Genomic DNA, 12,724 nt, shown 5'->3' on the forward strand with positions numbered 1-12,724 from the left:
CCTTAGACAACAGTGCCCCTAGCAGGAACCACAGGGAAAGAAGCACCTCTGCAGTGTTTCTGAGATAGGACTGAGGACAGTGGAGATGCGGGTTGGGTCATCTCTGTCACAAACTGGCTGTGTGATTTAGCTTTGGCTCTGGCACACCCTGTATTGCCCTTGCCTTTGCTTGTCCCCTCCATATAGCCTGCTGCAGCTCCCCCTCTGAAGGGCAAAAAAGGACAGTGACTTCACATAGCTGCACTGGGCTGTTGTCCCGATGGCCCACACTGCCCTTCTTCCTCACACAGTCCCATCTGCAGATCCTGGGGCACTTACTTTATTCTGAAGATGGCTGTCAACCAGGAGCAGAATCCCTGTGCAGAAAGAAGACAGGAAGGTCTCATGTCACTGTGTGCTCCCCTATCCCTGCTACATCCTCCAAAGGCTTAGGAGACCAGACCGATGTCCCTGAACCTCCACAGATATGACTCAGGACAAGGAGCCCTGATGGCAAGCAGCTACCAAGATGTGCAGAGAGGCCCAGGTGGAGAAGGTGACAATGCTACTCCATAGGGCACAACTCTGCCACATGGCTGTTCCTCACCAGTAGGTAGCTTGGCCTCCCAGGAAAGTTGTGGGCTCCCGGTTAGCACAGGAGCTCAACAGCTAAGGGGTGCCCGGAAAATTAATCACGCAGCTCCCCACACAGGGGTACTGCAGCTATCATCCTGGACAGGAGCTCTGCAGCTATCGGAAGAGCAGGCCAAGCCAGAGCTTCCCAAAGGACGTCTAGGGGAGAAATATCTCCTGGGAACATCACGTCCTACTGAGCTGCACCTGCCCTTTAGAGAGGACTGCAGTAGTAGACTGCTTACAGGACAGATGCCCATCAAGCCAGGTGGATGTACAGCTACTGGTTTAAGAGCATGATCAGAAGCCACACAGTACTGTGTTGCCTTGGGCTCTGTACCATACCATCACACTACAAGGTGTGGGACCTAAGGCTCTGGGATGGGCAAGCAGTGCTACTTCTGAAGAGCACTTGGTTCTCACAAGCTGTGGCCTCCCAGCTGCCCACAGGCAAGGAGTTTGCCTCTTGCAGCTACTCACATTATCCCTCTGGTCAAAGTCCACAGAGCTGGAGACGGAGGTGAGGCGCTCGTAGCGGTCGTGGTTGTCAGAGTGCAGAGCGGAGGCTACGCTAAAATGACAAATGTTGAGGGAGAAAGTTAAAAGGTGAGAGGAGGCAGCTCAGCCAGGAACCAAGAGCACTCAGAAGGCCAGCAGTTAATTCAGGTCAGTTTGCCCCAGGTGAGACGGAGACAAGACAGCCTCAAAGAGCAGAGGGCAGCAGTAAGCAGAGACCCCTCCTTGGCCAGCACCGCACAGACAGCACCCAGAGCCTGCTCCCAAGCAGCTCGGCTCTGGAAGCCTCTGGGGGGCTTATGGACGCTGCTCCCTCTGTGCCCCTTCTCTGAAGGGCACATAAGCCCCTGGGAGGGGGAGCTGGCAGCAGCTGCCACAGAGGAGAGATCGGGTCACTTTAGTGCAGAGTTTAAAGAGGAAAGAGGAGGTGTGAAGGAGAGGGTGCCACAAGTGGGGTGTTCAGGTGAGGGCTCCTATTTTCCCTTGTGCACCGCAAGTACAGAGATAAGCACAGAGGTGAGTACTAAAGGTACCAAGATGCAGAAAGCAGCTCCCAGGCTACCAGAGAGAGAGCTCCGGAGAGGCCCCAGCAGCATCTCCCCATCCCTGAGGCACCAGTACCTACCCAGCCCTGCAGACTTTAGCTGCCTCAGGGAAGAGGAAGGATGGAAGCGTGGTGGACCCACATCACAACTATACATACCAGTGCCCCAGCAAGAGGAAACCCAGAGAAAGAAAGACACTAGCGGCTTGGTCACACTGTGTGCTGACTGAAGCCAGGCTGAGCCCAGCTGCTCTCTCACAGCTAGGTCTGCTGCCTGCCTGGGAGTCCCAGAGAGGGAGCATGGAGGCAGACAGGAACAAATGGCTGTGGCAAGAGGCAAATATTCCAGACCACTGCACCCCAGACACAGGCAAAGACCTAGATGAAGAAGTGGCAGCAGTAGCATCCAAGGCAGATAATACCCCCGATATGAATGGAGGTGAAAGGTAGGCAGGCAAAGGACAAGAGAAAATGGTCCAGAGACCTAAATTAAATAGCACTTGTAAGATTACAAGATGACATCAGGCTGGGTCCTTTGAGGTACCAGAAGAGATATGACTAGAAGTAAAGCAAACAAGAAAATAAAAAGTCTCTCTGTAACCAGTACAGGTTCAAGAAGGATCAGACACACAAGAACTCAGAGAAGAAACAGATGAGAAACACAGACTAGAGACAGGTGGTGACACTACGGAGTGGCAAACAAGCTAAGACCCTTGTGACTCTGCTGAAGAGGATAGGACACTTGGCCTCCCTCAGAGCAGCACCTGCTGAGTACCAAGCTGGATGCAACACCCAGAGGAAAAAGATTAGCTGAAGGTCATAGGACTACAGGAGAGCAGATTAGACAGCAGCATAGAGCCCTGCAACTGCACAGCCCCACGCCCACACTCCACTCTGCTGTGGGGACAACACAATCCTTGACCAAGCTCTTAGACCTTCAGCACTCTGAAATCCCAGAGGCTTTGCAGCTGGATGCAGGGAGAGGGTGAATTTCTGCTGCCTGCAGCTCTGAGGAGACCCCAGCATGATGACACTATGTGCTTCTGACTCGTCGGTACTGGGAAAGTAGTCAGTGAAGCAGCACTAGAGGGAATAGCTGCAAAGAGTGCCATGTTGTTAGATCAGACTAACAGCTCCATGCAGGGGGATATGGAGACCATACCTGGAGATGTATATGAACAGCAGTGCTGAGAAGACAGAGGGTGCCAAGCCTTCCCAAGGCTGCGAGTATGGAGAAGGAGCTGCAGGGGGCTACCTGCATCTAGTTGGAGGCTCTCTAAAGCCAAGCGCTAACAAAGTGAGTGGAAGGAGGTGATGCCACCCTGAACTGGGAGGAGATTAAGGTGGGACCCAAGGAGCCCTCTCCATGCCTGCTGCGAGAGAAGAGGAGGGACTAGGTGTGAGCCACTGGCAACCCCAGGCTTCAGGAGGGGAGGCTGCCAGGCAGCTGTGCAGACAGTTTGCTGTGGTGTGATACAGGAGCTGGCTGTGTGGATAGCAAGCCCTGCAGTGCTCTCCATCGCTACCCTTACACATGGAGGTGGGGATGGGTTGCCATCTCCTCCTGGCGCAGACTGAGTCACTAAGAGAGCTGATGGCTACCTCTGTTTGCCCTGGTAAGTATCAGGACAAGGGTGCTTGCTGGCTTTCAGACACAGGGACGTATGAGAGAGGATGCACTCCTGCACATTCAATAACTGGCAGTGCCAGGCTGCATGCAAATTTCTAATTCGCCACACACCATTGCACCTCTACATGGAGGATAGCTAGATGGCAATCTGCTGCCAGACTTAGAGAAGCACAGACCAGGATGAGGTTTCCTTGCTGAGCTCCACAGGCATTTGGAAACTTCCACCTACCAAAACCAACACAGCTCAAGCACTGGGCTTAGAGGGCAGCAGAGAGATTCAGCAAGCCCAGATGAGTAATGGGAAGAGGAAGAAGCAGACCCCTGGAGAGAGACAAACACTTGTGAGGATGACACAGTTGGCCCCTACTAAAAGGCCACTTCTGAACCTCAGAGCATGACAGCTCTGCTAGCCCTCCTACAGTGTGTTAGCACCCAAGAGCTGCCAGACACACCTGAAGCAGGGCCATCCACTAGTGAAGCATTAAATGTGAGCAAGCTGTTCCCTCTGTGCCATGTACCACAGCTACCATCACCTTTACTTTCACAGCTGAGATTGCTCAGCCCTTTGAGGCCAAGGAGCAGCCACAAAAATAGAAGGACGCCTGTGCCCTCTCAAGGCACTAGTAGGCCACTGCTTTGCAAGCGATGGATTGATCAGTGCAGGCTCTGCAGGCTGAACGTGCAGGGTGTGCCACTCAGCACTTCAGCAAGGCAATGAAATTGTTTTCACTTAGGCATAAAAGCAGCAAGAAAGACAGAAGAGCACAGAGGGAGGATCTGTGACAGTGCTCAGCTGGCAGCCAGCTGCCCTCACTGTGAGTACCCTACAGACAAAGCCAGGCCAAGGTGCAGGAAGATGCTCTCAGCCACGCTGAGGCAGGAAAGTCTCCTCCTACATGGGGAAGAGAGAAAGGACAAAGATGCTGCCTTGCTGAGCACACCACCAGCCTGAGGTATGTGGTAAGGGACAAGGGCCAACACTTGCTCTTGTCCTGGCAGCCTCACAGGGGTGAAGTCAAAAGAAAACCCTGGGAATGACCTCCGTGCACCTGACATGAGAACAGCCCTTCGGGCTCACCACCATGAGGGATGGACAAGGCAAAGGCAGCTGCCCTCTGCCTGGGTGACCCAAGTACGCCACAGGCTCATGTTTCTTTCCCACTACTCACAGTGGGATAGCAGGACACTGGCAGGTACAGCAGGGTGCATTATACAGGACTCTCTGCCTCAACTAGCAACTCCTTGGCACTGCTGCATGCAGTGAGCATTCAAGGGCTATGAGGGAAAAACCAGGGTGCACCCAGCTGTGGTAGGTGGCTGACACAACACGGAGGAGAAGAGAAGAGCACAAATCCACCAAGAGACACAAATCCAAGCCCTGAACTCCCAGCCACTTAGATTAGTTCAGAAGCAAGAGAGAAAACTGCAAAAAGAAACAGAGAGACAGAGACAGTAAACAAGACCCTGAAAAAACAACATACTATTCCCGCTCTTCTCGCTCCGTCTGCCATCGTCGGCGCCTGGGGGCACAGAAACAGAAAAGGAGAGGTTACAACCAGGGGAGCAGCCGCTAGGTCCCCTCCATCACAGGGCTCCATGCGGTCCTGAGGAAGCGAAACCTGCTGGTGGTGAAGCTGGAGAAGGAGACCTTCCTTACAGAGCTCAGTGCTGCCCTGAGCCACTGCAACCCATAGACTGCAGGAGCTGCCCACCTGCTCTCTGTGCTTCCTTCACCTGGCTTTCGTCTCTTTCCTCCCCATCCCAGGCAGCCAACACGCATCTATCCTGGGTCAAAAATTCCAGCTCCATAAAATGCTCATCCTGGCCCCTGGATGGGCCAAGCAGTAGGAGCACACAGGGACAGACAGCTGCAGTAGCAGGAGCTCCTCCTGCAGATTCCAGACTGGCTGGTATTACTTGTACTAAACTTATCTGAACTAGTATTGCCAAGGGGACCAAAAAGGCTGGAGCTCAGCCCCATGCCAGGAGCTTATGGAACTTATCAAGCAGATGCAGTGCCAACCACCAACAGCTATAAGCCCACGTGCCTCCGGCACGTGACAAAGTACAACATGCACACAGTAAACTACCTCTAGACACTGTATAGTGCAGAGCAAGACTCCCTGCACAAACCCCTAGCTCCAAAGGGAGTTCCTCATTCAGCACTGGAAGAAACCAATTGTTCTTCCCACTGCTTACAGCAAAAATGGGAACAGCAAGGCATGCTCCTGGAAGGAATCCCAGACATCTGCCTTCAGTGTGGGATCACCATTGCCGAGGGGCCCTGACTTCTGCTAGAAGACATGACTGGATACATCCCCTCTGCCACCCTTGCTCTGTCCCTGCAGATCAGTCTGCGCAGCCTTGTCCTGTGGCACTCTGCTCTCAGGCTCATCACAGGTCTTGTAAGGCAGAGCGTGGGAGCAATGAGTGGTAGTTTGTTCACTCTTTGCCGTGCAAAAAACAGCTGGTGGCCCAACACTTTCATCAGCTGGGGGAAAATGAGCTGCATGGGATGAACTCTGCATCTGCACTCACTTTTCAAGCTCTGCTACCACCTGGGCAGGTCCATGCTCCAGCCTCACATGTGTCAGACGCTCACCTTGCCAGCCAGGTATTCCTGCCATCCATGCCCCCTGCCAATCCTGCTTTATATTTATGAGCAAGTTGGCACCCGGAAATGCAGCCTGCTGCTTCTAAGTGCCCTTCACAAGAGCGACATCCTGCAAAGCCACCTTCAGAGGCTTAAAGACTTCAGCACAGCAGCTCTTGCCCCTTCTGTGACCTCTTTTCCCTCCTCCCTCACCTCTGCCTGCTGTTCCTTAGGCCATTTCAGCCCCTGTACAGCTCTGTCAGCATAAGGACCAAAGGTGACATTGCAGCTTTAGCTCCTGGAGCCAGCAGACTGCTCCCTGCACTGGCAGGAGGATGCTGTAACAAAACAAAGCTGGTAAGCAGGGACTTTCCCTGTTTCTGGAGCTCAGGGGATTCAACTGACATGCCTTTCCTTCTTCTCCATCTGCCTCTGGCACACACACAAGGGGATTTAACCCTTCTGCAAGGAAAGGTACTGCTCATGCTTTTTTTTTTTTTTCTTTCCCCTGCCTCTTTGCCATGCTTACCTGTCAGCATCAGTCACCAGGGCCAGGCGTCCGTAGTCCCAAGCAACTTTACGCAAAATTGAGAAGACAAACAACAGTGCCTGGAAGAGAGCAGAGAAACAGCTGTGAGACAAGGTATTACTGAGCTCTGCTTGCGGAGCCACAGGAATTGGGGGCACGAGGGGACAGGACTGCTCAGCTAACAGCACACTAAGGCTGTGGGACAGTGCAAGTCCTCAGGGCTGAAAAATCAGGCTGTCTGGGAGGCCGGAGGGCAGACTAACTGTGGAAGACAGAGGTCCGGGATGCAACACACAACAGCTAAGCTGGTCACAGGATCAAGAAGTCCTCATATCCCAAGTAGATAAGGTTATGGCTACAGTGCCCATGGTCTTGCAGTTGCCAAGGAGGAACAAGCAAGAATCTTTGGGTAGGTAAGGCTGTTGGGACTCAGCACCACAAGCAGAAGTTTTAGGACACAGGACTAACCTAACCTGACCTGTTTCCTTACAGAAAACTGGCAACACCCTTCCATAGGCTCAGCGCTGTGGTGCTAGAGTTAAGCCAAGGCCCAGAGCAGTTAATGGACATGATCAGGGCCATGAAATCTGCTAGCAACAAAGTCATGAATGGAATTTGGGGCCCTCAGCTCTGACCTGATCATAGTTCTTCCTTCAAGACTAATTAGCAGGGAAGGTGCCAAAGCAGCCATAGGCAAACTTACAAGAAAGCACATGAAATCAAGGGCTAGGACAGTGGGCACCCCACCAAAGGGCAGCCCCTGCAGCACTGTGCTGCGGATGCGGGCACTGTAGCAGTAGTCCTTGGTGCTGTTGCTGCATGTGGAGGCTTTGCAGGTGGCCCCTGCTGAGCCCAGGGTGGCAATCACGTAGGGAAGCATCTCTACAGCTTCATCGTCTTCCCTGGGGAACAGAGAGAAAGGTCTGGTTAACAGCATAGTCCCATTAGAGTTAGGACCACTCTCGGCCACTGTCTCAGGTTCTCCTGTGCTATAGGTTCTCTCCAGCAACCAGTGCCCAAGAACAGTGTCGTGCAAAGAAACCCGCAGAGCTTCCAGGGGTGCTGGAAAAGCTCATGAGGTCTTTGGTGTCCTGCTCCCACCAGGCACAGCCCCAGAATCCCCCTGCCTGCTCCCAACTCTCATGTCATTTAGGACTCATAGATTACCTTCTTTTCCCAAAGATGCAGTGTCTCAGCACCTTCCCCTTGGCAAGGAAGGCATTTAGCTACAGGAAAGAGTGAACGCGTGAGGTGGCATTAAGTCACGTCTGGATGATGGAAACGAACTGCTACGGGACAGTTGCTGCATCACGATCCCACAATTTCCTCTGTCTGGCTGAATGCCATTAGCTGTATTAGGCTGAATCACCGCTCTCTGCATGCCTCAGTTCCCAGGGTGCCCACCAGAGAATGCTCCCACCCCTGCCTGCTTTCTTTCCTCTGGCTTGGAAGTATTATGCAGAAGGCAGAGAGGAAACTCAGGATCTACTGTTTAGCTGGCCACATTTTTTTTCCCCCCAGCGCCCTCCCCAAAACACTGCAGGTGTGCTACAGCCAACGCAGTGCTATCACTGGAGATGGGCAGATTTTCCTTCTCCTGCACAGAGCAGCTCAATGGGCAATGCAGAGAGGACCATGTCAGCACAATCAAGAACAAACTGAGCACAACTGGGATGCTCTGGAAGGGAAAAGATCAGCAGAAACACGATTGCTCTGTGGATCAGCGGAGATGAAACCCCATCAGCTGTGGAAGGACTGTACCTACCCCAGGGGGTTATTCAGAAGAGCTGCCACTCGCCCCAAGCACCAACAAGCCATCCTGCTGCCCTGTGCTGGCCTGCTGTTGCAGCATGGCCACCATCACCAGCCCTGCCCTCCTAATGCCACAGGAGACTGTGACATTAGCAGAGAGGCCACAGGGTGCATCCTGGCGATCTCTTGCCTCGCTGCAGTGATTTATCAGTGTCATAACACAGCGCTGGCTGGGTAGTGACCAGCGCACAGCTCACTGCAGTGCCCAGAGAGCCCAGATCAGCTCAGCTGGGTGGACGTGTCATAACAAGCAAAACCCCCCTGCATACAGGCACTGAGGAGCATTGACCTCACAGGAAGAGCCAGTGAGCAGTCCTTTAAGAGATCCACAGGCACAACACTGGAGCGAGGCTGCCAGGAGCTGCAAAAGGGAGCGGAAAAACAGCAGGAAGCCAAGCCATGAGGTCGCAGCTGGCAACTAGCTGGGGACCAGCCAGCAGGATTCACCCCAGCTGAACCAGAGAGGGACCCAGGAGCAGAGAATGTGTGACAGCAGCTGGCAGGAAGAGAAGGGACAGCAAGGGACACAGCGGCCTGCCACCAACTACTCCACCAAGCTGCCTTCCTGACAGCATCACCACCAGGCCAGGACTCGTCACAGAGAAGCTGCGTGCTTGGGAGCAGGTAGGGCTGTGCCCCTTTGAAGTGCCAGTCCAGAGGGCTCACTGCAAAAAGAAACACTCCTAAATTCCTCTTTTGAAGAATCTTGAAAACTTCTAGGTCTTAAAGGGTGCAGCAACAAGTTCCAGATGTTAGCAGTGTTGGGTGAAAGACTGTACTATCCCACTGTAATTCCACTCCTCATGCTAGGCAGAAGGCACAGAATAAAAGCCATTGCTGTCTCTAGGCCTCCTCCTATGATACCCACAGCAAAGCTCGCTCCCACTTCCCATGGCACAAGGTTTCCTCCAGCCTCAATCCCACTCACCATGCACCACAAACACTGCCCGCTCTCTTCTCACCCTAAAGAAACATAACCAGAAGTACTTCCACCACCCTGGATGTGAGAGATAACCTTGACTTCCAGATCAGCATTCTGATGCTCTCAGCATCTCTTACAAAAGTCCTCATGCATCCGACCATAACTGCATCCATACACCTTGAGGAAAAGCATCTCTATAAGTGGTCTGCACACACCATTGCCCTGAGTAGCTACAATAGTTTAGAAAACAGTGATGTCCCAGGACAAATCGTTTCTTACAATACAGTGGGCTTCACGTTTCTCAGCAGTGACTCTCTCCTCCCTTCACACCACTCTGCATCTTGTCACTTGGGAATTGTTTTACCTTGATAAATCTGAACAGCTATATGAACTGCAGATTTTGCATACCCTGTTACACATTTTTTTTTTTTGGGGGGGGGTGTCACTAACCCCATCCTCCTGCTTTGTCACACTGTGAATTGTTCATCCACTTCCGTCCTTGGTTTCTGGACCCTAGGACAGTTTTTCATCCAGGATGTTACATCTCCTCCAATGGAGGCTTCTGTTTGCTGCCTTTTATGGGCAATTTCAGAGCTTTTCTAAACGTCCAAGCAAATTACAGAAGCTGGCTGAGTATTACCTATCAACTATTATTGCAGTGAAGTAGTGAAAGACTCGCAGCAGATTGGGAAAGTATGATCTTCTGCAGAGACCAAACCATCCACCTAATTCCTGAATATTTTATAGCCTCATTTCCTTCCTTCTGAAAGAAACGAGGCTCATATGCTCCCACCGTCCATGACTCCATCATTATTTATATAAGCCATTACACGTTCAAGACAAACTTAGCGAGCCTGTGGGTAACGTAAGCCACATTTCAAAGAAGCAGGTAGCAAAGATGTACTTTTTTTTTTTTCTTTTTCTAAATCCTAGAGGATGGACTGGAAAAGACCAGAAGTGAACCTTCCTAATCACTCCAGTACCCCAGCCAGAACACCCCATAGTGGAAAAGCTGTGGCATACACCCAAGACTTACACTGCCTTTGAGCTTAAAGGGATGCCTGGAACATCTGTTTGTTCTGGCACTTGTTCTTGCTGCCATTTTGGGGTGACATTACAGCACCCCACCACCTTCTTCAGAGGATACTGCCCTAAGATGCAGAGGACATTAATGGTTAAATGAGTGGGCTGAAGCTTGAAGGAGGCAAAGGACAGTCGACGCTCACCTTGGCACAGTCCTTGGGACACTGACCTCTCCGGAGGCATTTAGGTCATCCCTTTGTGCTTATCCTTAAAGCTCCACCCCAACCTTCAGGGACGTACTGTGAGGGCTGGGGTGCTGAAGGCCAGCTGCAGAGCCTGACTCTTCCTGAGTGTAAGCAGCTCTGTCCACCACAGCACAGTCAGCAGGACATCAAGTGAGGCCCCACTCAACCCCAGAGCCTTCCCCTTCTGTGTGGTGTATTTAATGCTGACTTCCCCAGAATTGCAAGGCCAGCATAGAAAGACTTGCCAAAGGCATTTTTGCCTCTTATTCAGCAATATGCACATCCATTCTCTTTCCTCCACACAGTAGGAAAGAAGGAGAGGAACAGAGGCCCCCCTGCCTCCCTCATCCCCTACTGCATGCAGAGCTGCAGGAGAGGGCTTGCTTGTCAGAATGCTGGGCAGCCTCCTGCAGCCAGGCAGCAGGATGCTTACTGGGGACCTGCTGCCCCACGGCAAAGAGCAGAACTGCGGGGCAGAGACATGGATGTGGGCGAGCTCCGCCAGCCGTGCCACTGATGTCAGCCAGACGCAAGGAGGTGGCCTGAGAAACGCTTGCAAGGAAATATAAATCAATACAGTGTATGCCTGCACATGAAGCCAGAAAGACGTAAGCGCACCGGTGACATCTGTTTGTTCTCTCACTGGTAAATTTTAATAACCCTATCGGTAATTAGAGCAGTGAGACTGCGCTCTGGCAGAGCTGTACCTGTTTATGTCGACATGACAACCTCCTAACGGGCTGGGGGCACGGAGATGGGCAGCTGGGTGCCCGCAGCCCCAAGGGCAGGGCACTGCAGATTCAGATATACAGAGATGAGGGCAGAGACCCTTCTCTCCAACTCCCAGTGGACATGACAAGTGACCTCACCAATGCAGGGAAGGCAAAGCAGCAGAGGGAAGGGGCAGATAGCTTTCTGGCTGCAGGGGGCTGCTCTGCCTCCTCAGCCAACACACAGTTCCCCGCACGCTTTATCTTCTGTGTAAGCTGGCCAAGCAGCATCCCAGCAGTTGCTGGGCCTCCAAAGCTTTCATCTGGCAGGCTCTGCTTCTTCAAAGTAAAATCCAGGTCAAAGCAAAAGCCCTTGGTACAAAGTTCTTCCAGCTGGCTCTGCATTAGGCCTCAAATATCTGCTAGCAAAGGGCATCATATCTTTCTTCTGTGTATCAGCACCCACCACCAACACTAGTAGGTCACGGTCACGGCCAGCTCCTGGCTCCACGCTGCTCTGCAGCTGCCTGCATGCTGCCAGTGGTGCATGTCCTGCTGCTCAGGAAGCCCTGGTCCTGCGGCCAGCACAGCTTTAACAGCTGTAAGCACTGCTGGCCACACCAGTGGCTCACCACACTGGGAGGGTGCCTGGCAGGGATGGACAGGGATTGTGGCAGCAGGAAGCCCTCAGATCCATAAGAAACCCAAGTCTAACATTCTCCTAGAGGCAACTGAGACCTTACAGCTTCCTGAACCTGCTGGAGGGCGATCCTGCAGGGACACACATGTTTTCAAGATTTCCACTTCCTTCTTGGGGCTTGGTACTGCACTGCTTCTTTGTAGGAAAAATCATTTTGCAGGCTGGGGCATCAGCATTGGGAAATCTTCAACCAAACCATTATCTTTCCACAACTTCATCTGGACAATCCTCCCTTGACTAGGCTGCATAACTCATCTTCTTTCTTACAGGCTATTTTCTCATCCATGACTCTGAGTACAACACTCATGACGTTCAGGGAACCTTTCCATCTCACAACTCTGGCCCTTTCAAGATGTTCTCTCAGTCTGTGTTTTGCTCCCACACCACATCTCGTTGCCCTCCCACTGGAGTTTTCACATCCCTTTGGGCTGTGCGCTCCTGGCTGTTCTCAGCCCAGCTATCCTCATCCAACAAGAAACCAATCAATGCAGATACAGCACCTGGCACTTCTGGACTGCTTAGGAGAGGCCTCTAGCTCCATCCTGTTTGCCTCCAGATGACATTACAGTCTGCACTTGGTCTCCTGACACATTACAAGTCTCCACTTGCAGGGTGCCATCCACATATCCCACTCTAGTCCATGCCAAGGGCCCATCTCTCCTTCTGCCACTGGGACAGAGCCCATACCAGCCACCATGTCTCCACGTGCAATCTAGCAATCACCTCTCAGCCTGTGCAGCAGTGTCATGGCCAATCTGATTTGCATTACATTTTGAGCATTAGATTTCATGAGTCACCAAATCAAACACTTAAATTCCAAATATATCTACCTGTCATTTCCCCTTCAAGCTCCCAGGCTGTAAGTCTATCAGAAAGAACCCAAGTTCG

General features: G+C 52.3%; 1 protein-coding gene across 2 annotated transcripts in view; it reads right to left on the minus strand.

Moving 5' to 3' along the window:
- Window positions 1-12,724, minus strand: part of TMEM63B (transmembrane protein 63B) — a 38,809-nt gene that overhangs the window by 10,543 nt on the left and 15,542 nt on the right. For both annotated transcript variants that reach the window (XM_021389639.1, XM_021389638.1), the window contains exons 2-6: window positions 7,128-7,326; window positions 6,425-6,504; window positions 4,784-4,822; window positions 1,093-1,183; window positions 319-356 (exon numbers count right to left, since the gene is read on the minus strand). In XM_021389639.1, coding sequence (XP_021245314.1) covers window positions 319-356; window positions 1,093-1,183; window positions 4,784-4,822; window positions 6,425-6,504; window positions 7,128-7,304 — 425 coding nt within the window. In that variant the 5' untranslated portion in view covers window positions 7,305-7,326. The remainder of the gene's footprint in view (window positions 1-318; window positions 357-1,092; window positions 1,184-4,783; window positions 4,823-6,424; window positions 6,505-7,127; window positions 7,327-12,724) is intronic.

The sequence above is a fragment of the Numida meleagris genome, chromosome 3, assembly GCF_002078875.1.
Source record: "Numida meleagris isolate 19003 breed g44 Domestic line chromosome 3, NumMel1.0, whole genome shotgun sequence".
NCBI lineage: Eukaryota > Metazoa > Chordata > Aves > Galliformes > Numididae > Numida > Numida meleagris.